This window comes from Aedes albopictus, chromosome 3 (genome assembly GCF_035046485.1).
Source record: "Aedes albopictus strain Foshan chromosome 3, AalbF5, whole genome shotgun sequence".
In the NCBI taxonomy this organism is placed as follows: domain Eukaryota; kingdom Metazoa; phylum Arthropoda; class Insecta; order Diptera; family Culicidae; genus Aedes; species Aedes albopictus.
Window position 1 is genome coordinate 408,948,735 of NC_085138.1, and position 24,703 is coordinate 408,973,437.

The 24,703-nt window shown below is 40.4% G+C and overlaps 2 protein-coding genes across 3 annotated transcripts in view; one reads left to right on the forward strand and one right to left on the reverse strand.

The window, feature by feature from the left end:
* The window catches only part of LOC134289765 (neurogenic protein mastermind-like), a 124,267-nt gene that overhangs the window by 25,811 nt on the left and 73,753 nt on the right, over positions 1 to 24,703 (forward strand). The window lies entirely within an intron of this gene.
* Positions 20,692 to 22,072, reverse strand: LOC134289764 (histone-lysine N-methyltransferase, H3 lysine-79 specific-like). 2 transcript variants are annotated; one of them, XM_062856215.1, is made up of 2 exons: positions 20,982 to 22,072; positions 20,692 to 20,911 (listed from the first exon to the last, which is right to left on the reverse strand). In XM_062856215.1, the coding sequence occupies exon 1, from the start codon at positions 22,012 to 22,014 to the stop codon at positions 20,989 to 20,991; it is 1,026 nt and encodes a 341-aa protein (XP_062712199.1). In that variant the 5' UTR covers positions 22,015 to 22,072; the 3' UTR covers positions 20,692 to 20,911; positions 20,982 to 20,988. The 2 variants fall into 2 exon arrangements, with proteins under 2 accessions (XP_062712199.1, XP_062712198.1); XM_062856214.1 differs by having other exon boundaries at positions 20,997 to 22,071.

Consider the following 24,703-nt stretch of genomic DNA (forward strand, 5'->3'; position numbering starts at 1 on the left):
AACAAATGACCAACATAACGTGAATCATAGCAACATTAGATAAATGTCGGACTTCAATGGTAATTATTTGGCATACTGACAAACAGTGTAATGGCAGTGTAATGGACTCCTCCTGAAATTCTACCCGAGATGCATTCCGGGATTTCTCCGGGGATCTAAATATCTATGGATTTAAAAAATCTATGGATGAATTTAGTTGTTTCTCCATAAATTCTTCGAACAATTTATCCAGGAATTCCTCCATAGGGAACTGCATGCTGCAGTTGCTAAGGATAATTTCTCGAAGTTCTTGACGTTTCGTGGCCTTGTTGTTTACGATTTGTACTTCGAAAAAAATTGCCAGCTTTTCATCTGGAATTTATCCAACAGTTCCTTTGCGGTTTTTCCAAAAAAATGTTCCAGGAGTATATTTTTGCTAGAAGCTTTTGATGAGATTCTTCCGGATTTTTTTTTGTAGATTCTTTCAGAAGCTCCTTCTTGGGTTTTCCAGGAGTTTCTTCTGAGATTCCTAAACAGGTTTCGTCTGAGATAGCCTCCAGGAAGTATTCCCGGGATTCTTCCAGAGGTTCTTTCCTGGATTTCTCTAGAAAATATTTCCGAGAAATTTCCAGTTATACTCCTTCTAGGAAAGAGTTCCCAAATTCCAAATGCAACTACTGACGGAAGTCCAGAAGAAGTTTGTAGAAGAATCCTGAAAGGAGTTCCTGGAGGGTTCCCGGAGAAGATTTTGGAGGAATACTGAAAAAAGTTTTCGCCAGGTTCCTTGGAGGGTTCCTGGTAGGATCTCAGAAAGAAATCCTGCAGAGAAAACTGCAGGAGGAATCTCGCATGAATTTTCTGCAAGTAATCCCTAACGAAATTTTGGAAAGAGTTTCTGAAGGAATCTCGGTAAGAATTCCTATAAAAAATCTTAGTGGAATTTCCAGGAATATTTTTTTAAAGTAACTACGACAAAACTTCTAAAGACATTCCAAAAGAAACTATTGGGAGAATATCGAAAGGAATTCCTGGAGGATTTCCGGAGCTTATTGAGTAATCCTGGAAGATATCTCTTGAAGTTCCAGAGGAAATCTTTGAAGGAATTCTGGAAAGAGTTTCCGGTATCGTGGAGATACCACGAAGGATTTCTTGGAGGTATCCTGCGGATCCCAGGAGGATCTCCTGGAGAGGTGCCACCATAACGTCGTCAAGTCATGAAACAGCACACTTTCCCACGCTCGCGAACTTCATATTTTGAATAGAATCAAACCACCCATGAAAAATTGACAAAAAATCGAAAAGCTCGAGAGCAGACTTAAGTCCGAATCTTAAGGCGAAACTGGAAGCATTTCCTCATTTTTTTTTTGGTTTTTGATTTTTATAAAATATCGAAGCAATATTTTCAAAATCGGTTTCCGTGCACATGTAGAGCATGGATCAAGGTATCTTCTGATTTTTTTTTGTGGTGGAAAAAGTTTTCCATTTTTGCAGAAACCATTTTTTTGTAAAATTATATTCAAAAATGGTTTCTGCAAAAACTAAAACCATTTTCCATCACGAAAAAATATCAGGAGATACCTTGATGCATACTCTACATGTGCACGAAAACTGATTTTGAAAATATTGCTTCGTTATTTTATAAAAAAAATCAAATCCAAAAAGTGAGGAAATGGATCCAGTTTCGCCTTAAACAACAAGGCCACGAAACGTCAAAGATTTAGAAAACAGCGCAGTGTTTCTATTGAATTTCTCCAGAATTTCCTCGTATTATTCCTACAAGAATATCTTTTCATATTGCAGCCAAACTCTGCATCGCGACCCATTAAGAGTGTCAAGAAGTTTGAGAAAACCTAGCTTATGAAATTTATGTTGTGATTTTTTGTGTTCTTCTTTTCTGCAGAAATTCTATCAGAGTTTATAACTGAGAACTCTCATGGAGTTCATGCTAGAATTTCGAGTAATTTCTGCTTGAATGCCCCCAGGAATTGCTTCAGTTTATCTTTTTTTCAGGAATGACTCCAAGGGTTTCTCAATGAATTAAAAAAATCCATATTCAAAAGTGTCCAAAGTAGCCCCGCATTTCAAAAGTAGCCCTGCACGACGGTATGTAAACTTAAATAACCCAAAGTTGCCAATTTTTCTAAAAAATGATTATAAACTTACGGCAGTGTCCCTTGAAATTGGGTCGACCAAATTTTAAGATGAGAGCGGTAATATAACCTATTTTCTATTAGCTTTCAATTGCTTTTTACCGAGCTTGGCTAAAAAATCTAAGAAAAAAGTTATTAGGTAAATTATCTCTTTATGTCATTGGGGTCACCCCTCAATATGATATATCAGTCAAAAGCAGGGAGGCCAGATGATTTTTTGAAAAATCTGTATTGCTATTTTCAAAAATCTGTATCCCATAAAAAAATAAAATAGCTCCTCTAGCTCAAAAATCTGTATTTCATATAAACGAAATCTGTAAGGATGCTCAAAAATCTGGATAATACAGATAAATCTGTATATATGGCATCCCTGGCCAAAAGTTTGGGGTCACTTTCGTTAAACATGTAAAAGTGATATAGTGATATCTATGTCATCTATAGTTCAATTTTAATTCTTTTTGGCTCATTTCAAAGATAATTAACTAAATTTACGTTTGACGTCTTTGATTTAACGTATTCAACAATTTTAATATATCAAAATGTTATGTAAAGTTAACACATTTCACCACATATCAATAAATTTGGCAATTTCACGTTAAGTTTTAGTATGTAAATTTTAACAAATATGTTTCGTTCAATGTCTATGCAGTAAGTACCATTAATTATGTTTCAAATAAGCAAAGAAGAATTTAAATTAAATGAAAGATGACAAAGATATCAACAAATCTCTTTTCCATGTTTTACGATAGTGACCCCAAACTTTTGGCCGATACACCATTTTGAGGGGTAACCCCAAACTTTTGGTCGATGACATAAAGAGTTAATTTACTTAATAACTTTCTTTTTAGATTTTTTAGCCAAGTTTGGTAAAAAGTAGTTGGAAGCTAATAGAAAATAGAATATATTACCGCTCTCATCTTAAAATTTGGTCGATCCGATTTCCAGCGACACTGCCGTAAGTTTATATTTATTTTATAGAAAAATTGGCAACTTTCACTTGAGTTTACATACAAACATTTTTGAAAAATTTTCATTCAAATCATGTTCAAAGTTACTTTCACTTATTATCTTTTGAATGAGATCTAGGGTTTTGAAATCGGACGCAAATTGGCGCCTATGGGCCTAAAAAATGACAAGTTTTTGAAGGGGTGACCCCAAACTTTTGATCGGGAGTGTATCTACAAGGAGACTTTGATATTCGTTAGAACAAAAAAAAAACTGTTAAAGAGACAATGGTAATGTCCTTGTCCCCTCCGATAAGCTGAGTATACCGTAATTTAGAGCTTTCAATTTTCACAATACTCGTCATGAAACAACTAATACAAATCGATATTAGTACATAATTTTGTTATATTTATGCAAAGAAATCTTTATAAAATAATGAAAATAATAGACATATTCTTTTTTTTTATATCGAATATGTTTTCCGGGAAATTGTACATTCCGGGAAATTGTTTTCCGGGAAACGACGTACAATCAATGAATTGGTTTTGAAAAATGTGCCGGGCTGACAAAATCAGAGATCTGAAGTTCTGAACTCCAAGTTGTTGTTTTGGATGACCTGTGATGATTATCGTAACAATGAGAGGTTTGCAGGTTTCCAAGAGATTCTCGGATTACAGGAGATTATACACAATTTGTTTATTATATAAACAAAATTACAGCTGTAGCTTTGAAGGATTGAATTTCGGAACAATTTGGATCACCTAAAACATCCTAAGATATGAAAAACTGTTCTATAAATATATGTAGAAAGAAATTTATCAAAGAAATGTTGAAGAAAGTTATTCGAATACGCATACATGTGAACCACATCCTTGTGCATTTAGCGTTCCTCTCTCTCTCTCTCTTCTTGGCGTAACGTCCTCATTGGGACAAAGCCTGCTTCTCAGCTTAGTGTTCTATGAGCACTTCCACAGTTATTAACTGAGAGCTTCCTCTGCCAATGACCATTTTGCATGCGTATATCGTGTGGCAGGCACGAAGATACTCTATGCCCAAGGAAGTCAAGGAAATTTCATTTACGAAAAGACCCTGGACCGACAGGTAATCGAACCCGTTACCCTCAGCATGGTCATGCTGAATACCCGAGCGTTTACCGCCTCGGCTAGAGGGGCCCTAATTTAGCGTTCCTAGTGTATTAAATATTGAGGATATCAATTCAAACTGAATTACTTATATTTTTCCGTAATAAAGAAATTACAGTACACGTTAAGATAGGCCGAACGGGAGGACTATGCCAGCGAAGCATCCCAATACCCTATCGTTTTTTTTACTTTCCAAAATTCCTCCAAAGACTTATCTAAGTATTGGTATTTTTTTTGCATGAATTAGTTCAGGGATGTCTTGGCAGATTATTGAAATTCTTCAATCAATTTAGAAATACCTCTTGAATTCCACCTCAAATTCTGCTTGGTTTTTCTCAGATTTCTACCGTAATTCCGCTGTATTAAATATTGATGATGTCAATTCAAACTGAATTACTTATATTTTTCCGTAATAAAGAAATTACAGTACCTTATTACAGTAGCATTTGAAGGCCCATATAGACGAAGCGGTAAATGCGCGAGCAAAGCCATGCTGAGGGCAATGTGATCGATTCCCGGTTGGTCCGAAAACTTTTCATGTCTGCCACACGATATAAGAATTCAAATGACGGGAACTTCTCAGCTCTGGCAGGCTGTTCTGGAAAACTTTTCTTGAAATTTCTCCAGCAATCTTTCAAGATATAACTTCAAGAAGTCATCCTCTATTTCTCCAAAAGGGTTTTTGCTAAATTACATGCTTAATATCCACTGATTGTTGTCGAGACTATTAATAACCCTTATTTAAGGAGAGACTGAGACATGATCGCTAATAATGGTTTTATAAGCTCGACGCATAATTCTTCTGATTTTCATTTTTTCTGCAATTTTACTAAAGAGTTTCGTGAACCTAGAAAACTACTAGCAATATAGATATTATTTATATTCTGTAGAAATCATTTGCCGAAATTCCATTCCCAGCAGTTAAGAAGTTTATAAGTTTATTCAGCTAAACGATATGGAATAATTTCGACTCTCACACTTCCCAGCTTCATTATCTATACCAAACGGTCAACTAGCGAACGAGCGAAACGACACCTTTCCATCACATCAGCCCATCAACATTCCCCCTTCTTGGCGACGGTCAGCTTCGGCGCCGCGCCCCCCTTCCGAAGCAGGTCCGTGCACTCAACCAGCCATCGATTGTCGTAGGTTTGCCCGTCGCTGCCGCAAACCGGTTCCCGTACCATGGGAACGATGCAGATCGTTTCCTTGATGGCCCGATTCGTGTGGCGGCTCAGCTTACTCAGCAGCTTGTACAGGCGGTTCAGCTCGTCTTGGACGGTTGGCGGTTGCTTCGGCTTCTTTTTCGGGGGTGCGGCCCCGTCCCCGGTGCTGGTGATTGTCAGCAGTGTCAATCCTAGGATAAGCAACTGGAGTGAAATTCGGACCATTTTTTCTGCTCGGGTTAGGCGTTGTTCGACTGAGGTGACAAACTGAACGCAGTGCTGGACTGGCGCAAACTAAGAAGCTAGTGAGCTTCAGTAATCTGTAAACTAATTACAACTCAATTGGTCATGGTTGGTGCTTGTAACGGGGGCAAATTGGTAACTTTCCGATACGATTTCCTAATGTAAAAAAGCGGAAGCTTCAACCGTTGGAAATTTCATTATAAGTACGTGTATATGTACGTCTATATGTAGAAAATTTCCAACTCAAGCTTCAAAATCTCCCAAAGCTTCTTCAACACAGCCTGGTTGATCTCTTTCGCATTCTCGCTCCACTCGAAAAAATCCGGCGTCCGACCGACCAGCAAGCAAGTAAAGTTTCCTCCGAAAGCGACCGAACACCAGGGTACCAGCTCTTCGAGAAGCAATCAGCCCCCACTTTGGGGCAACTTTAGCTTTAGGCCCCCTCCCAGCCCCGACAGCTTTTCACCGTCCCCCCGCCAGCTACTCCGAAAACGGGCTTATTCTCATTACCCACCATGACAAAAGCAGCGGCAGCAGCAGCGGCGGCACACGTCACATGATTAGTGTGCTTCTGCACACAGCTGCTGCTAGCATCCGTTCGCTCGAAAAATAAAAAGCGCGTTTGATCAAAGAGACACCATCCACCATCACAGAGAGAGGGTGGAAGGTGAAAAGCTTGATGCCACACCGAAAGCCACACGACACGGGTTGAACTTTCCGCTCTCTATGGGCTGAGCACTACCGAAACCAAAGTAAAGCACTGAGGTTGTTGTTGGTGGCTGCTGCTGCATTTTAGTGCTTGATATGGTGAGAGGTTACTTCTTTCAAGCACAAAGTCCATATTCGACTGGGATGGTCTGAATGGCGAATGAAGCTTTGGGGGTTGAAATCAACTGTTTCGTCTGGCTATGGAAAGATTGTTTGATTTCTCAAATTTCGGATTTATATATTTTCTAACTTCTTGCCATTGAAGTTTTTAAAATACTTCGCGGCACACCAATGCTTTTTAACAAAAAAAAAACCCTATTTAATCCACCTAGTGGTGATGGAGACTTTCTCGTGCCTTCGAAAACCCATTTCGACAAAACTCAAACATGTTGATTAATATCACACTTTTACGTTTAACAAAAATCCATTTCATGACACCAGTAATTATATCGTTTATCTGGCGTTTAATGTTTGAGACTGAAGCTCTTAAAAAAACGTAATCTTAAATTTTCAGCCGCAATTTTGGATGTTAGTCGCCATCTTGAATTTAGACTACCATCTTAAATTTTAAATCGCCATCCTGTGTATTGTAACTTCATGGTTTAGGATCTAAAACACTAATAAATAGCCGACATCTTGAATTTAAGCCGCCATCTTGGATATTCTGATCACCATTTTTGGACACCGGACATCTTCCCTATTCCAAACATACCCATATTGCATGGTTTAAGAGAATAAAACACCATTAAACAGCCACCATCTTGAAGTTGGAGCCGCCATCTTGGATATTTTGCTCCTCATTTCTGGATTCCAGACATCTTTCCTATAAAAGATATACCCGTATTGCATTGTTTAAGGGCCTAAAATACCACCAAACAGACACCTTTTTGAATTTTGTGCCGCCATTTTGAATTTTAGACCTCTATCTTGGATATTCTGGCCGCCTGGTTTAGAATCAGACGTTTTTCTCATACCAAATATACCCATATTGCATGTTTTAGGGCATACAACTCCATGTAGCAGCCGCCATCTTGAATTCTAAGCCACCATCGCGGATTTTATACCGCCATATTGGATATTTTGATCGCCATTTTTGGACTCCAGACATCTTTTACATACCAAATATACCCATATTGCATGGTTTTAGAGCTTAAAACATCATTAACACGTACGTCCAACAAGAACTCTAGAATGCATTTCGAGACTTTCTGGACATATTGGCCACTATCGGAGGTACTCCGGGAGCCTGGTGCCCCCGAGGAAGTGGTCAGGTTGTGATTTATTTTCTGAATACTGTCTTGTGAGGTATCACTCTTCATGATTTTGCAAAATAAGAACTCTGGGAGATATTTCAAGACTTTCTGGACATATTGGCAACTAACAAAGGTACTCTTTCCGGAACGTAGTTTCCCCTGACCAGTGTTTTTTTCTGATAACGTTCCTGCGACATATCACTTCATGATTTTGTAAAACAAGAACTCTTGAGAACATTTCAAGACTTTTGGACTTATAGCCCATTATTAGAGATTCTTCGAGAACCTCGTGCGACGTCAATCTTCATGATTTTGCATAACAGAACAATTTGGTCATATTGGTCACTGCGAGAGGTACATCAGCAACCTGATTTCCTTGGGGAAGAGGACTGTTTGATTTTTTTTTGAACACTTCCCCACTTCCCCGGGGGCACCAAGTTCCCGGAGTATCTCCGATAGTGGCCAATATGTCCAGAAAGTCTAGAAATGCATCCTAGAGTTCTTGTTTTGCAAAATCATGAAGAATGATATGTCAGAAGACAGTATTCAGAAAAAAAAAAACACGAACTGGCCACTTCACCGGGGGCACCAGGTTCCCGCAGTACATTCAATTGTGGCCAATATTTCTAGAGAGTCTAGAACTGCATTCTAGAGTTCATGTTTTTCAAAATCATGGAGAATGATGTGTCGCAAGACAGGGTCTAGAAAAAAAGAATTACGAACTGGCCACTTTCCCGGGGGCACCATGTTCCCGGAGTATCTCCGATAGTGGCCAATATGTCCAAAAGTCTCGAAACGCATTCTAAAGTTCTTGTTCCGCAAAATAATTCCCGGAGTATTTCTGATAGTGGCCATTAACTCCAGAAAGTCTCGAAATGCATTCTAGAGTTCTTGTTTTGCAGAATCATGAAGAATGATATGTCGCAATACAGGGTTCAGTAAAAAACATGAACTGGCCACTTCCCCGGGGGCACCAGGTTCCAGGTGTATCTCCGATAGTGGCCAATATGTCCAGAAATCAACACCAACAGAAAAATATCAGAAGTTCAGTTACATGTTTCAGTGGGTTTCGGACCGATGACAATTTAAGGACACAAGAGATGAACACAGAGAAGTAGAAAACGATCAGCGAAATCAAGAAAACAATTTGACACAGGATCGACTATATTTGAACATACAGGGTTCGATTGATTCGATGAAAAAAAACAAGCATACGACAACTGACTTAATGAGAAGTAAACATATATAACCATACCACAAAATCAAACAAGAAGACAAACACAAACCGTGTGACCATAACACTACATAGGCAAATCCTGACTGCCTGAAGAATTGAAAACTTTCCAATCTTCTACCGTAACTTTCTGAGTCAGTTGCAACAGTGTCTTAATGGATATCATTTTCCGCGTACGGCTGGCAAACTGCTTCTGAAAGATTACGTACTCTTTCCTATCTTCAGGTCTAGTGTAGAGGTTTCAACTCTATTCAGAGTGCAGCTAGAAACCTAGCAAAAAAAACCCCTGAAACCCCTTTAAAGCTCACCGGAAAGCATGTAGTCCATCAAAACTCCTGAAAACCACTCTGAAGCCTGAAAGTCACCTGAGAGCCTGGGAGTTTTAGAGCAACCTTTTAAAACCTCTGGAAACCCCTAAAAACTTCTTAAACATTCATCCGAAAGCCTGTTAAAAGTCCCTTTAAAACCCTCTTAAAACCACTTAAACGCATTGAGAGAATCGCCTTTGATGCCTTCCTGAAAGCCTAGAAGCCCCTCAAAACTCCCATGATCCTCTCCTAAATCCCCTAGATATCCCCCAAACACACCCTAAATCACTATAAAAACCTTCTGAAGCTCTTCTGACAGTATGTAAACCCCCTGAAACCTATGGATACGTCTTGAAGCCCTTGAAACGCCCCTGCAACATCTTGAAACACCTTTGCAACCTCTCCTGGAAACCTGTGAAGTCATTTAAAACATCCGGGAACCATCCAGCAACCAGTGGCGTCTCGAAACCTCACTTTCTACCTGTTAAACGACTCTAAAACTTGCATTTGAGGAGAATTCAGGATCAGAATCAAATCGAAAAAGGGCGGAAACGGCTGTTATCGTCTTTTTCTAGTGAAAAAAATGCCGCATCGTGCTGAGGAACGGGGTTTCGATTCCCGCCCGCAGTTGTCAGGAATTTTTTTTGGCTGTGCCACTGGGCGTTGCATGCTAGTGAATTTATATTGAAAATGGATGGAAAAGTGATGACAAAATTCAAATACAGCATTAATCTTGTCCAACGTTTCGATCATATTTGGGACCTACCTCAGGGACTCTATCATAGATTGTTTATTTAATTGACGGTTTTAACATGATTTATCAATATTACATTTTTTACCAATTATTGACGATTCTGCGTCCAATGTTGTTGTGTTAAATGTAAAAAAAGTGTACAATTTTAATCCCAGATACTAATACCGTTCGACAATTATTGTTCGAAAGTAGAATAGAATGATAAGGACAAGAAGAAATAGTAAATGGGATCCATGCTATTTCAATTCTGGCTGGATTCATGGATGAACGAACGCGCTACAACGAACCAGATGTTCGCCATCCGCCAGGTGTTGCAGAAATGCCACGATTACAACGTGCCCACACATCACTTGTTCATCGATTTTAAATCGGCGTATGATACAATCGGTCGAGACCATCTATGGCAGATTATGCACGAATACGGATTCCCGGAAAAACTTATACGATTGATCAAGGCGACGATGGATCTAGTGATGTACGTAGTTCGGATATCAGGGAGATTCCCGAGTCCCTTCGAATCTCACAGAGAGTTACGGCAAGATGATGGTCTTTGAGATTTCTTTTGACTCCCAGAACTCTACGACCACACAAAGTTCATCATCTACAAAACGCTGTTTAGAGCGGTACTTCTCTATGGGCACGAAGAATGGACTATGCGTGCAGAGAACCAACGCGCTTTTCTTTGAGAGCTCGAACAAAAGGTGTTGCGTACCATCTTCGGCGGAATGCAGATGAAAGACGGGACTTGGAGAAAGCAAATGAATCACAAGCTGCCTCAGCTGCTGAGAGAACCAACCATCGTTCACACTGCGAAAATCGGTAGGCTTCGGTGGGCGGGTCACATCATCAGGATGTCAGATAGCAACCCGATTTAAATGGTTCTCCAGAGCCATCCGACCGGTACAAGAAGACGTTGTGCGCAGCGAGCTGGGTAGGTCGATCAAGTGAAGGACGATTTGCGGACCCTTCGCAGAGTGTGAAACTAGAGACACACAGCCACGGACCGAGTCGAATGGAGACGATTCCTACCGGTTAGAAAGTAAGTTATTTTAATTCATAATAAGGGTTGAACTTTAAACAACCGATTACGCCTCTTGAAACGCAATTAACGAGCTTTTGCAGCTACTTGTCTCCACAGGAGTCAATTACTAGAATTAAAGTAGCTAATTAGTGGTCAAATTGAAACTAATTCCACCTACCACGTCTAAGCCATCCATTTACTCGTCACGGATAATCAATTCCTGAACTCGATTTCGCGCACCGAGTTCATTAGTTATCACGCCCCATATATATTCGCTATTCAAAGTACCCCAGAATCCGCTGTTAACGTTTATCGTCACAATGTGCAACCCACAGCTGATGTTGCTTCTGCTCGTAGCGGCGTCCTGCGCCGTTTCAGCGACTTTTCCATTCGGAGTACCACTTCGAAGCGTTCGGCCATTGTTCTGGCCACAACAAACACAGATACGCAAGGAACACCTGCTGGAAGCCATTCGACATCTAGTGTTGGCTGGAAACCTGCGAGAGGATGAAGTGCTGCAGAAGGCATTCCTGAAGTCCCAACCATGGTGGTGGAAACCACCCGCACCGAGGCTATCGCATGCTCCACTCATAATGATTCCACCGGTTAAACTGTACGGGCCTAAATCCAAGAATGCAATTCCAAGTGCGGTACCCCGCCCTCGGGGTAAAACTGGAAAACCCGGAAAGGTTGCAAAGGTCGATATCACCTCACTACCCGCGAAAAGCCAGCACAAGATCAAACAAGTGGTGGACGAGCTGGCACGAAACCTCCAGAAGGCATCGAAGGGTGGCAGCGCAGTCGTCTCACCCAAAGTGGCCCAGAAATGGATAGTCCATGCCATCGCGAAGGTCGACAAAATTGTCCACAATGAACCGGATTCCGATCTGCGCGAGAAAATGTATACGGAAGCCCCACCCGTAATGGACTCCCGCGAAGTAGATTATGTGGATCTACCAGAACGACGGGCTTCTCCAATACGCAAACAGAAGAAGCAGGAGAGTTCCTCCGAGGAAAGTGGATCGCACGAATCGCATGAATCGCACGAGTCACGCGAATCACACGAATCCGACGAATCGAAATCGGAGGAATCTGACGAATCTGAGGAGTATGGACGTGGGTCGCTGAAGACGTTGATGGGCGAGTTGAGTTCGTCACTGAACCAGCTGATGGGCGCTCTCAACAAGGTGGCCAAAAAAGGGAAGAAAGGACAGTAGGGATCAACAATTAAGACAAATTCTAATACTAAATGGCACACAGATTGTTGTGAAATGAGTAAAGCGAGAAAATGTAAGATATTTGATTTTAACTACGAAATACACACTAAAGCTACAGCGAATTTCATTTCAATAAATGTAATTGGTGGAAGTCATGTTTACCCGTATATTATGTTCCAAATCGTCAAGAAATTCTATACTTCAAAACTTCAGGTGATATTTTGTTCATTTTAGCAACAAATAGTGACATTACATGATCTGCTGGAATCCGTGAATCTCTTGAAAATTCAATCGTCACTCAGTAACCTTATTTACATATTCCAGGTCATTCAAACAAACTTGGAGTACAAAACTCCCTGCCATTACTGGTAACAGCATAGTCCTTTCCGCTATACAGAATAAAGTTGCATTATCAACTACTTGAAGATTAATACATACCGTCTACCCTCGTTGGTTTGACCGCATGTAATCTGAACACTTTTTAGTTTGACCCCCTCTAATCTGCACATCGTTCAAACTAAAAATGGTTCTAACTTCATTCTACCAATGGAACGGTGTGAAACGGAACGCAGAACCAAAACAAAACACCAAATCAGGTTGCCAGTAGTGTGTTTTTCGATGCTAACAGAGTTGCTAGACGTTCAAATTAAAAATGAGCCCCGTTGGTTTGCATGAGGTGTCGTTCAAACCAACGGGGGTAGACGGTATCACCATATATATTGGGACTTGTGGGTCTTCCTGGAATTCTGAAGTTTAGCCCTATATTGACCTAGTTTATGGCCCCATTTACTTTGTTCCAAATGTTCCAAAAACTTTAAGGAATTATTCAGACCGTTTCGTTGGTCCGTATAACAGATCTTCAGTTCTACAACAGTCTTTTTTGTTACACTTAACAATGTGTCATAATCAATCGTGTTTGCTGAATGCCTGGCATTATTTTACATTTTAGAAACATTTTGGGCCGTCCAAACTATCTTCAAACTCATGTCTTGAAATCTACAACCATACTGCCGTTCTTCTGCAAAGTGACGTTAACGACATTGAAAATGTTGGCCCATTTTTGGTTATTATGCATCTAACTCTGGGTCGTTCTCTATGTTTTCTTCCATAGATGCTAGATTATTACTAGATATTTCACCCTTGCATAGAACAATACCGTTACGCAACTCACCAAAATCGTTGAACCTCTAAAAAGCCATTGAAACATACTTTTGAGGTAGTTTAGGGCCAGCAAACCTTCCTAGACCTAAGAACTTCAAGTCTACGTTATCTGATGTTCATGAAGCTGTAGGAACTCCTGTATGTATTTCGATAGCGTTTCTTGAATTTCCAGGAGGTACAAGCTTTACAAGTGGTAATGTTGCCTCCAAAAACTCCCGGGAATTTCTATCAAACATCCTGAAACGTTTCTTAAATTTTGGCGTTACTCCCGTGAAACGTCCCTGAAGTTCACTATAGAACCTGTGAAACACTCTAAAAGCCCCTGACACTACTCCAACACCCTCTGAAACGCCATGGCATGTCCTGAAACGCATTAAAATCCTCTGACACTCTCATGAACTCCACCTGCGGCTCGCCAAAAACTTTATAAAGCCCTCTAGAATATCTCTAAAACCGATCTGAAACCGCCTCTGAAACCCCCGTAAAACATCTTTGAATATCACCTGAGAGCATGAGTAGACCCCTAAGACCCCTCTGATAGCGCCTGATATGCCCTGAAGCGCATTGCAACCTCTTGAAAAACCTCTGGAAGTTCATGTAATTGCCCTGAAGCTCACCTGGAAGTCGTGAAGCACCCTAAATCCCCCCAAAACCCTCACAAACCTTTTGGGACACTCTCAAACACCTTGAAACGCATTTGAAATACTCCTGAAATCTCCCTCACGCTTACCTAAGAATCTGTGAAGCCTACTAAAACTTTTTACCCCGGAGTTTTTTTTTCATAGTCAAAGGGAATAGTTGTGCTAAGAAATGCATGGTACCTCTCCCCTTTGCACCCAACCCCCTTTTGCTAGTAGCCGAAAATACGTGGTTTTTTTTTTTGTATTTTTGATGAAGTGTACATGTTTTTGCTCAAATTTCATCGTTTTGCTTATCTTCAATAGTTACAATACTGATCCTTGACATGCAATATATTACTACTCATCATAGTACGTTGAAGTTTTGATCCCAGAGCTATCCTAAGGCGTCACAAATCCAACATTCTAAACAAAGTTTGATACATGATGAATCATCACAGAACATAGTCTACGCTACTCAGAAAGCCTCAAAGCACTCCTAGAAAATTTATGGTACACAAGTTGGGTGATCTGGGTCATCCAAACTACTCTGGAATTCATTTTCTTGAGATCTACAACATTTACCATGTTCACTCTGTTCAATAAATTTAGTCACGTTGATGTCCATTAGACCTCGCAATGTTACGAGCAATTAGATATTGTGTAGTTAGACATTCCGTGAAAAACAAATGATCTCCAAAACACTTTGAAGTTTGGGTAACGATATTTACATCCTGTATCATGCTTAAAATGTAAAAAAAATATTCGTGGAATGTAATCTATTCTGCTGATGGAGCCTCATTGCACAACTATAATGCTTTTGGTACATTCATGGGATATTCCAGGCTTTCCAAAGTATTCTGGAATTGAGACCTTCAAGGTCTACAGGCTCTACTCTTGTTTCTGTTCACTCTATCGGCATAATTCTTTCACGATTGTGTCAGTTGCACCTCATAATATTACGAGTGACTCTAAGTATTGCTATTCGGGTGTCTACCGGCATACAAATATACCCAATGTATTTTGAAGTATGGGTCTCAATATCTGTAAATCTAACGATATTTTATTGTAGCAAATGCTCGCGGAATACAATCTACGCTACTCTTAGAGCCTCAGAATGAAATTCTGATAGCTTAGGAACATCCACTTGTTGATCTAGGTCATCCAAACTATTCTGGAATTCAGACCTTCAAGATCCACTTGCTCTACTCTTGAATCTCTTTATTTTATAGGTGTAGCTCCTCCAAAAAATCCTTCAGGAATTCCTCCAACACTTTCGCCACGAATTACTCGAAGAATCTTTCTAGGTATTCAATAAAAAATTTCTGTAAATAATTCCTGGAAGAATTCATCCTGGAATTTTCCAAGAAATTCCTCGATAATTCATTCAAGAGTTCCTCCAAGAATTCCTCCAACACTTTCGCCACGAATTACTCGAAGAATCTTTCTAGGTATTCAATAAAAAATTTCTGTCAATAATTCCTGGAAGAATTCATCCTGGAATTTTCCAAGAAATTCCTCGATAATTCATCCAAGAGTTCCTCCAAGAATTCTACAAGAAATTCCTACAATAATCCCTCTAGAAAATTTGCCAAGAATTCCTTCAAGAATTCCACCAGAAATTCAATAATCGATCCAGATATTACTCTTAAAATACTGCCAAGAATTCCTCGTAGAATCCCTCTAGGTATTTCTCCAGGAATTCCTCATAGACTTCTGCCAAGAAATTCTCCAAGCATTCCTCCAGGAATTCTTCCAAGCGTTTCTCCAGAAATTCCTCAAAGAATTTCTCCAGAAACCGGCAGGAAATCATCCGGAAATTTTTCCAAAAATTATTCCAGAGATTCATCCGAGATTACTTTCAGGCATTTCTCCCGAAATTCGTCCAGGAATTCGTGAAGAATTTTGTCAAGGAATTCCAACAGAAATTACTTCAGGAAATCCTCCAGGAACTTCTACAGGAATTCGTCGAAGATTTCTTCCAGGAATTGCTCCAGGGATTTTTCAGGTTTTTTTTTCAAGAATTCCTCCAGAAATTCTTCCTTAAATACACCCAGGATCCTCCAGGAAACCTTTAGTAATTCTTTAAGAAAATACTCCTGAGATTACTGTAAGAATTCTTCCGAAAGTTCCTTCAGGGATTTCCTCTGAAATTTCCGCGAAAATTGTTAAGAAATTACGCCAAAAAAATCTCACGGAATTCCACCAGGAACTCCTTCAGGAAATCCTCCAGGAACTCTTTCAAGAACGTCTCCTAAAGCCTCTCTGAAACGCCTCTTAATGACAGTACCGCTATTGACCTTGCTATAGTGGGAAGGTCTCGAACTGTGTACATTGAGAATATTATGCTGATTCCCAATCCCTTTAATAAGATCTCTGTGCAATTTTGTGCGACTTGTGCGGTCATCTATGGTCATGCTCATTTCAGGGGATTTCTGGGATTATCAAACGCCATTTTATTCTACTCATGTTTTTTATATGGGATTTCACAGGTTTTTCTAGAAGTTACTTCTTATTTATAAGACATACCGGAAAATCTGGCGAATGCCAGTGAAGTTACATGTATCACTGGTTACATGTATAACTGTTACATAGGGCTTCTAAAATCCCTTCTGAAACCCCCTGAATTTATCTGAGATCCTCTGAAGCCCCAGAATCACTCCAAAACTTCACTGAAACCTTCCTGAATTAAACTGAAATATTCTGGCTTCGTAGCCGAGCGGTCAGTCGTTTAGGTGTCCCGTAAGCCTCGGAGTGTGGGTTCGATTCCCGCTCAAGTAGTGAAAAACTTTTCGTCAAACGGAAAATTCTCCACTGGGCCACTGGGTGTGTAATATGTGTTTGTCCTTTGTCAGATGTTTGTAATGTTCAGTCTGTAGAGGCTGCAAGGTCAAAGACGGTGTAATTGTCTTTTAAAACACCCCTGAAACACACCTGACACCCAGTCCCAAGGACCCCTTGAAATGCTCGTGGAAACCCTTGAGATTCTCTCAAGCGCCTTTGAAAACCCTTCAAAAAACCCTAAAATGTCACCTGAAACCCCATAAGACCCTGTAATTGCCCCTGAAACCCATTAAAATGTCCCTGATGCTCCATGTCACGCTTCAGAATTACCCCAAGGCCACCTAGAAACTCTCTGAAGCGCCCCTGATACTCATGGAGGCCTCTTGAAAAACAGAGGTCATTCCATCTGAAGCACTTCTGAAGACCTCCTTAAATTCCCTGAGATCTTCTAAAGTACCTCTGAAAGCCCCTGAAGCACCTGGAAACCTGAAATGCCCCTGGAAACCTCATGTAATCCATTAATATCTCTGAAACGAAATCTCCGGAAATGCCATTGAAAGGCCTCTGAAACCCATTGAGGTTCCCAATTGTGCCTCTGAAAACACCCAAAACGCCTCTGGAATCCATCTGAAACCCCTTAAGGCCCGCTGAAACAAGCCTGAAAGGCCTTAAGTACCTTCCTATCCCTGAAACACACCGCCCCCCTCCCAGCCTCCTAGTAGAGTTATTTAGCTTCCAGAAACTCCTTGAAATGCCCTTGATAATCCCGGAGACCTCCTGAAACGATCATGACATTAATGCCACTCATAATCCCCTGAAAGGGCCCAGATACTCCCCAGGAACCCCGAAATATTTCTTAAAACTCTCTGAGACCCTCTGAAACGCTCTTGAAAGCCCCTCGGAACCGTGACCTCTGGAAACGCTCCTGCAATCTATTCAAATACCTATGAAAGTCCCACGAATCGCATATCTGTCTCAAATGCATAAGAAATACTGCAAACACGGGACTGATGTGCGATTCACGGCAGTATAGAAGTCTAGAACATCATAAAACTTTATTAACAAAACAAATCAATTTTTGTAGACTGTTGTTCTAAGTCATGGGAAGATAATCTACTAAACATACACCTGAACAAGGAGGTCAAGGAAGTGTGGGGTTAAGGACCGTCTTCTACATAAAAAAAAGTGAAAGCCAACGCTTTCCTCGACCCACTAAGCAACATTTCCATATTGCCGAGGATCTCTTCCTACCGCGGGTTTGGATCCAGCCAAGTAGACAGATGCCACGTTAGCAACGCTAGCATAATGACCTCCCAGCGGCCATTGAATTGCTGTAAGGGTCCATTTCGACCGCAGGGCACCGGTATGATCTACGTAGCCGACTCCGAGCCCTTCTGTATAGTGTCTGCATTAGCCATTCTCCGAGTGTATGCGCCACGGATTTTTTGATGGGATTTCAAAGGTGTTCCAACAGGTAACATGCGACATTCAGGAAATTCCAGGGATGTATCAGGAGATTTTCAACATTTTAGAAGATTTCTAAAACTCCTAGAAACCATGTAATACCTCCGGACAGCCCCTACATCACTTCAAAACGCCTTTGATACCCTACTGAATCTTGAAGTCCCCGTAGGGTCGCGGAAACGTCCCTGACATCTAGGGAGGCCTCTTGGGATCTTATAAAACTCTATAAAAAAAACCTGACCCACCTGGTACATCCTAAGATCACTGATACCTTATGAGCCCTTTAAGACTCCGTCAACGGCCTTTGAAAACCACTGAAAACTCCTGAAATGTCACTGAAACCTCCATAAGGGAACGTTCATAAATTACGTCCATCATTAGGGGGAGGGGGGGGGGGTCTAGGAAAGTGTGACAGTACGTGTATTAGGTAAAGGAAAACAGTGTGACAGAGGGGGGAGGGGGGTCTAGAAATCCTGAAAAACGATGGACGTAATAAATGAACCTTCCCTAAGACACTTGAAACGCCCCTGAAACTCATAAAAACGTCTCTGAGACCCATCGAAACGCTCCTGAAACATTCGTGGTCGCCATATGCGCCCTTGAAACCCTCTGAAACGCTCCTTATACTTCCAGAGATCCCATGAAGCTCTCAGCTCTCTGAAACGTTTCTGAAACCTCTTAAAATTCCCTGAGACCCCCTAAAATACCCTGAGAGCCCCTGAAGAACCCTTGGAAACCTCCTGAAACCCTTTGGGACCTCTAAAAATACTCCAGAAAACCTCCATAAATCCCCTAATATGATGCTGAAACTCACTGAGGCTTCCAGATGGACCCCTGGCTTTCCAAACACACTTCTGAAACCCTTGACCCTCGTAAAGTGCTCTGAAACCCCTGGAAACGACCTTGCTAGGCCCCAATTATCCAGGAACTCACCCTCAGTTACGATACGTAGCCAATCAGGTCCTATCAGAGATCTTACTGACTCTACTGGAGTGCACGTATTACATTGCTGTATAAAGTACTGTGTTAAGTCACTATCGCATATATGTACGGCGTACACACTAAGAATAAATCGCAGAATTGTGTGAAAGATTTCACCGAAACTAAACTGTGAAATATGTTTTAACCGAACTTTCTGTGAAATCCGAAGTCTTCCAATCCAACTGTCAAAAGTTCACTGAAAATTCGGCAAAGACGAACAAATCACCGAATTCTGTGATTCTTTTACATTACTGTTCGGTAAACATGAAAATGTCAGCCGTGCATTGCAATTTTCACCGAATTTCTGTAAAACACGCAGGCGGCCTATTGCCAAGCGCGGGTTGTCAAAACGGAATCGATTGGATTCCATTCTTATTTCGTGATGGTAGGAAAGGTGGAAAGTGAAAACCAAACAAGAATTTTCATACAAGTTCAGATAGGTTCAGATGGTTCCGAAAGAATCCGATGTGCTAAATCCTAAACTCTTCGAATGAAATTTCCTGCAAGCATTTCTGACGCAGTTCATGAATAAATTGCTACATTTCCGAATGAATTATTGCATGGGTTTTTGGCTCAGACCAGACAAAAGACTGTCTATTTTTTATTGTTGGTAGTTTGGTACAAATGTTTGCAATTTTATGGACGATTTTGTGGAGGATTATTAGGGAAATATACCAATATCTTCTTTAACCGAATACAATAAATTTCATTTCTACAAAAATAAACTATAAACTTCACAGAAAACTTCGGTGAACCGCAAATCATCCAACTGAAAAATCACCGTAAGTTTGTAGAAAATTCACCGAAAAGTTCTGTGAAACCTAAAAGGATAAACAATGAATTCACAGAAATAATGTAGAAAAATCACCGAACTGTTCGGTGCTCTTGACAGATGCAAATTTTCAATCTTTACAGATCGTTCGGTGAACCAAAATTTCACCGAACAGTTTACCGAAAATTCTGCTGTTGAGATTTCGGTGAAATTTCACAGAATTCTGTGATTTATTCTTAGTGTGTAGGGTCAAGTTTTATCGCATATGATGCTATGTATTGAACTTATTGCGTTGCATTTGGTAAATTTGTATGAGAGTACAAATCAAGTTTTGTGAGGTCTGACTGCATCGTAGTATTCTGCAGCACTCGCAAAACGTCAACTGAATTCGCATAATTGCCTACTACGATGATTATACGACTTCTCTAGATGCTTTCTTAGGCCAATTAAGGTCGCATTAGTGTATAAATGATATCGCATAAGTGTTAAAGTAAACTCATGGAAGTATGCACAAAAACTCGCATAAGCTAAAATAGTTTATTCATCATTCTCCCCAGGAATGGGGAGAGAAACTGCGGAATATCACGCTTTTTTATTCCAGATAGTCAACCGAACACGCACATCGTATGTAAAATAAGTGCATTTTAACGGACCCCTGAAAAAGGCCTAATAAAAGAGCCGAAACGTCAGACTAAGCATAAAGCACCGCTTTATATTACCCTCGACTGAGAAAGCCAGTTTCCTGATTCATTGAACAAGTTGTCCCAATAGGGCCAATTAAAACCATCCTAATTATTTTGCTTTGGAGTACTCATCTTCCCATTTATGTATTCATTGTATGTATCTAACTAACATTTTTAAAGTATTGACTTTACACCATCCCATCCATCTCCTCGCCAGAAAAACTCCGCAATCTAATCCTTTCCAATCTGCTTCGCGATTCCATCGGCCGCTATCAACGCATCCGGAATGACGTCATCAACTCTATCGACCACTGACGACGGAACATCACCTTCAAACAAAGCACACCAATGAGTACCATACTTTACCACTTCCACCTGGTACTCCAGAACTCGTCACACCTTTCCCTTACTCACCCGTCTCGATGACCTCGTCGATGATGTCGACCAGCACGGTGAGCGACTTCGTCAACTGCTGCACCATTTCCTTCAACTTCTCGTCGGATGATTTCTTCGGTTTGAGTTTCTTCAGTTTCTTCGCCTCTTCCTTCAACATTTTGCTGATTCCGGCAATTGGATTCGGCGAATCCTTCTTCTCTTCCTTGCTGTCTTCCTTGCTGTCTTCTTTGCTGTGTTCTTCACTGTGTTCTTCACTGTGTTCTTCGCTGGTTTCCTTGTTGTATTTCTTGCTATGTTTCTTGCTGTCTTCTTTGCTATCTTCGTCGCTGTCTTCTTTGCTGTCTTCCTTGCTGTATTCTTTGATATATTCTTCACTGTCTTCCTTGCTGTATTCCCTGCTGTATTCCTTGCTGTGTTCCTTGCTATTTTCTCTGCTGTCTTCTTTGCTATATTCTTCGCTACTTTTCTTTCGATCGTGTTCGTGAGACTTCTTCAGTTCAAAAGGCTTATATGTAGGCAGTCGTGGTTTCTTAACATACCAATCGGGTTCCTTCTTGTTTGAATCTTTCTTTTCCTTATCCTTTTTGGCCTTTTCGGCTTTCTTAGCTGCTTTTTCCGCATCGTCAATCAGTTTCCCCACCTTCTTTATTCCTGCGGCGACCTTCTCCTCTTCTTTCTTCCTTTCCCTCGCTCTTTCCCTTTCGGCCTGCTTCTTCATGAGCATCTTCAGCACCGCATCCGAATTGTTGAACACTCCATAGCCAGTTTGTTCGATCACTGTGTGATTGGTCTTGGGCATGCTATCGCCCAGGTGGATCTTAAGAAGCTCCACCAAGTTCTGAACGAGCTGCTCTGCCTGTTTGTTGTCCAAGGAACCCGGAATCGTCACGATCAGTGGAGCGATGATGTGCTTCGTTTCATTTCGGGAAGGGTGTCTGATTTGATCCAGCCATTTGTCCTTAGGAAAGAGGGGCCCAATGTCAGCGGCGGAGCTGAGAACCACGGCCAGCAGAATTGGCAGCACCGTTCGGTACATTCTTCCCGTGGAGAAGCTCTACGACTAAGAAGACTGCAATCGAATGTAGGTGGTGGTGCTTGCGAAGACTATATATGCGGCGTGAACACGTACGAATCGGCTGTGAAATCACGGGCTAACGCGATTATCCGTATCGCTGCCGGAGAATTGGCTGTGTTGCCAGTTGTCAGAATGCAATTTGAAGGAGTTTCGCTGGGTGCAGTGGTCAAAGATTTGTATAATTTTTATACAATGTATTTGTGTCTGCTTGCACTACTGTAGTCTTAAATACATGTATGCATCACATTATGTGTAACAGTTTTAAAAGGAATAATCGGCAACACTGGTTTCAGAAATTAAGTAGAATCTAAACATAAATCATCTTGCATTCGCTTCAGTAATTCCGGAAGCTAAGTTAAGATACAAAGGCGCAAACATCAGTAATTAATTTTGCCTTAAGGAAGCACTGTGGTAAAAAAATTAAAATTTTTAAAATTTTGGAAAATTTTTAAAAGTTTTGAAAATTTTCAAAAAGTTTGAAAAATTTTAAAATTTTGGGAAATTTTCAAAAAAATTTATAATTTTAAAACTTTTGTCATTATGTATTTCCATTCAGCTTTTCAGCTTTCAACTGTTTAGGTTTTACTCTTACGGTTTCAAATTATTTTATAAACTTATGTATATCAAATTAATAAATCTCATATATCGGCTTGATTTCTCGATGTAATATCTCCGCTAACCATGACATACATTTCATCCATCGCATTCCATTCCAAAAGCGCCACTTTCAACTCCCCAAGGTCTCCCGATAGATCAACAGCGTATTCCACACGGACCGCTGACTGTATGTAACATGCTATGAAGCTTTTAACCGCACAACCGAGGAGGAAAGGAGGAATGGTCATCCAATTTCCTAAATGAAGTCACGCAAGCACTCTAGGTAAGACTGACTGCAAGTGACTCTCCAGTCAGTAGTGTAGCGAGCAGAAATAGTACCTACTGTCTCATCCTTTTTTGTAGCTTGACCAGAGTCATACGATGATGACGATGACGACGAAGAGGACATCATCAGTGGTCATCAGGACGAGTTCAGCTTTCCCAGTAGGTAGTATGCTCACCGGGTAGTGTGCAGCAAATTTTTATTTTGAAAGCATTCTCCACAGAAACGGAAACATTGAGACATGAACGTCGTCATCGGTAATGCGCATGACTGAGAAGTTGGACACCAAAGTTTACGAAAAAATGAAACTTTCACAGGTTGTTATCAACTATTGTCGGAAGTTCGGAAGCAAAAAGCACCGACAGGGGAATGCAAAAGATGAAGGCTACAGGCTTTAAAAAAATATTGGAAATCCATTTGGAAATTTTCTTCAGTGATATCTTTAGAATTTCATCCAACAATGTTCCAGGTATTTCACCAGAAAATACTCCAGCGATTCCATCAGAAAATCTTTCAGGGAAGTTTAAAAAATTTCTGCCATGAATGCCTTTGAAGATTTCTTTGAAAAATCCTTTAGGAATGCTTCCATTGATTCCTTAACAACATGCTTGGTTTCCGTTAGAATTTTCTTTTTTTTTTTTAGAAATAAGGCCGTTACAAATATTTATTTCACTTTTTGTCCCATCACTCTTTGGCTGGTCGAGGGGGGGGGGGATAAAAATAATAAAGAATTTGATCTGAAAAATATTAAAAACTCATCGGATTTGTTAAAGAATTTTTATCAAGACCCGATATGTTGATAATAGTTATTTATGTAACGAGTTGCAAAAAGTTGATTTTTTCAGCAAGAGTCGTACATACGACTACGAAGAGTGCTGAAAAAATCGAATTTTGCAACGAGTTCCATACAACATTTTATGCAACCCATTTGAGTTGCATAATGTTCATAATGCAACTCAAATGAGTTGCATTATGAACATTATACAACTATTTTCCATTATGCAACTCATTTCAGTTGCATAATGAACCAGTTCGGAAAAATTGGCCATTATGATACCAAAATGAGTTATATAAAATATAAATTATGATACTGAATTGCATAAATATATTTTGAAGGGGGGTGGGGGGAGACAAAAAGTCAAAATTAAATTTGTATCCGCCTTAATTTGGGAGCTTTTTTTTTTAAAAAGAACCTCCCCTGGAATACTTCCGATATTGCTTAATGGATTCCATTAGAACATCCTCCAGGAAGTCCTTCCGAAAAGTTCTCCACGGATTTATTTTGAATAATCTTTAAAACGTCTTCCATGGATCGCTTCAGAATTCCCTGTGGAATTTCCTTCGAAGTTTTCGTTAGAAGATTCTCCGAAGCTTTTTAAATCTCCTCTGAAGTTCCCCTCTAGTCCCCGTAGAAGCCTCTTAAAAGCCTCCTGACCTCTTAGAACCCCCCGAATATCATGAAACTCCCTTAAAAACATTCTGACACCCCCTTGAAACTCGCTGAAAACCTTCTAAACCCATATGAAAACCCTGTACAAATTTAATGAAGCTTCCTGAAACATATGAATGTCCCGCTAAATCTTTCAATCCCCATGATTGATTGATTGATTTGTATTTATTAACCCTTCAGCGCGCGCGCTATTGTAAAAAGTACAACACTACCAAAAAACCTCGCTTTTCGTATACAGCGCGAACGCGGTGCAGTTTCGGTTGCTTGATGGCGTGCGTCCTGGAAGGTTAAAGAGACTTTCAGCCCTTGACTGGTTCGTC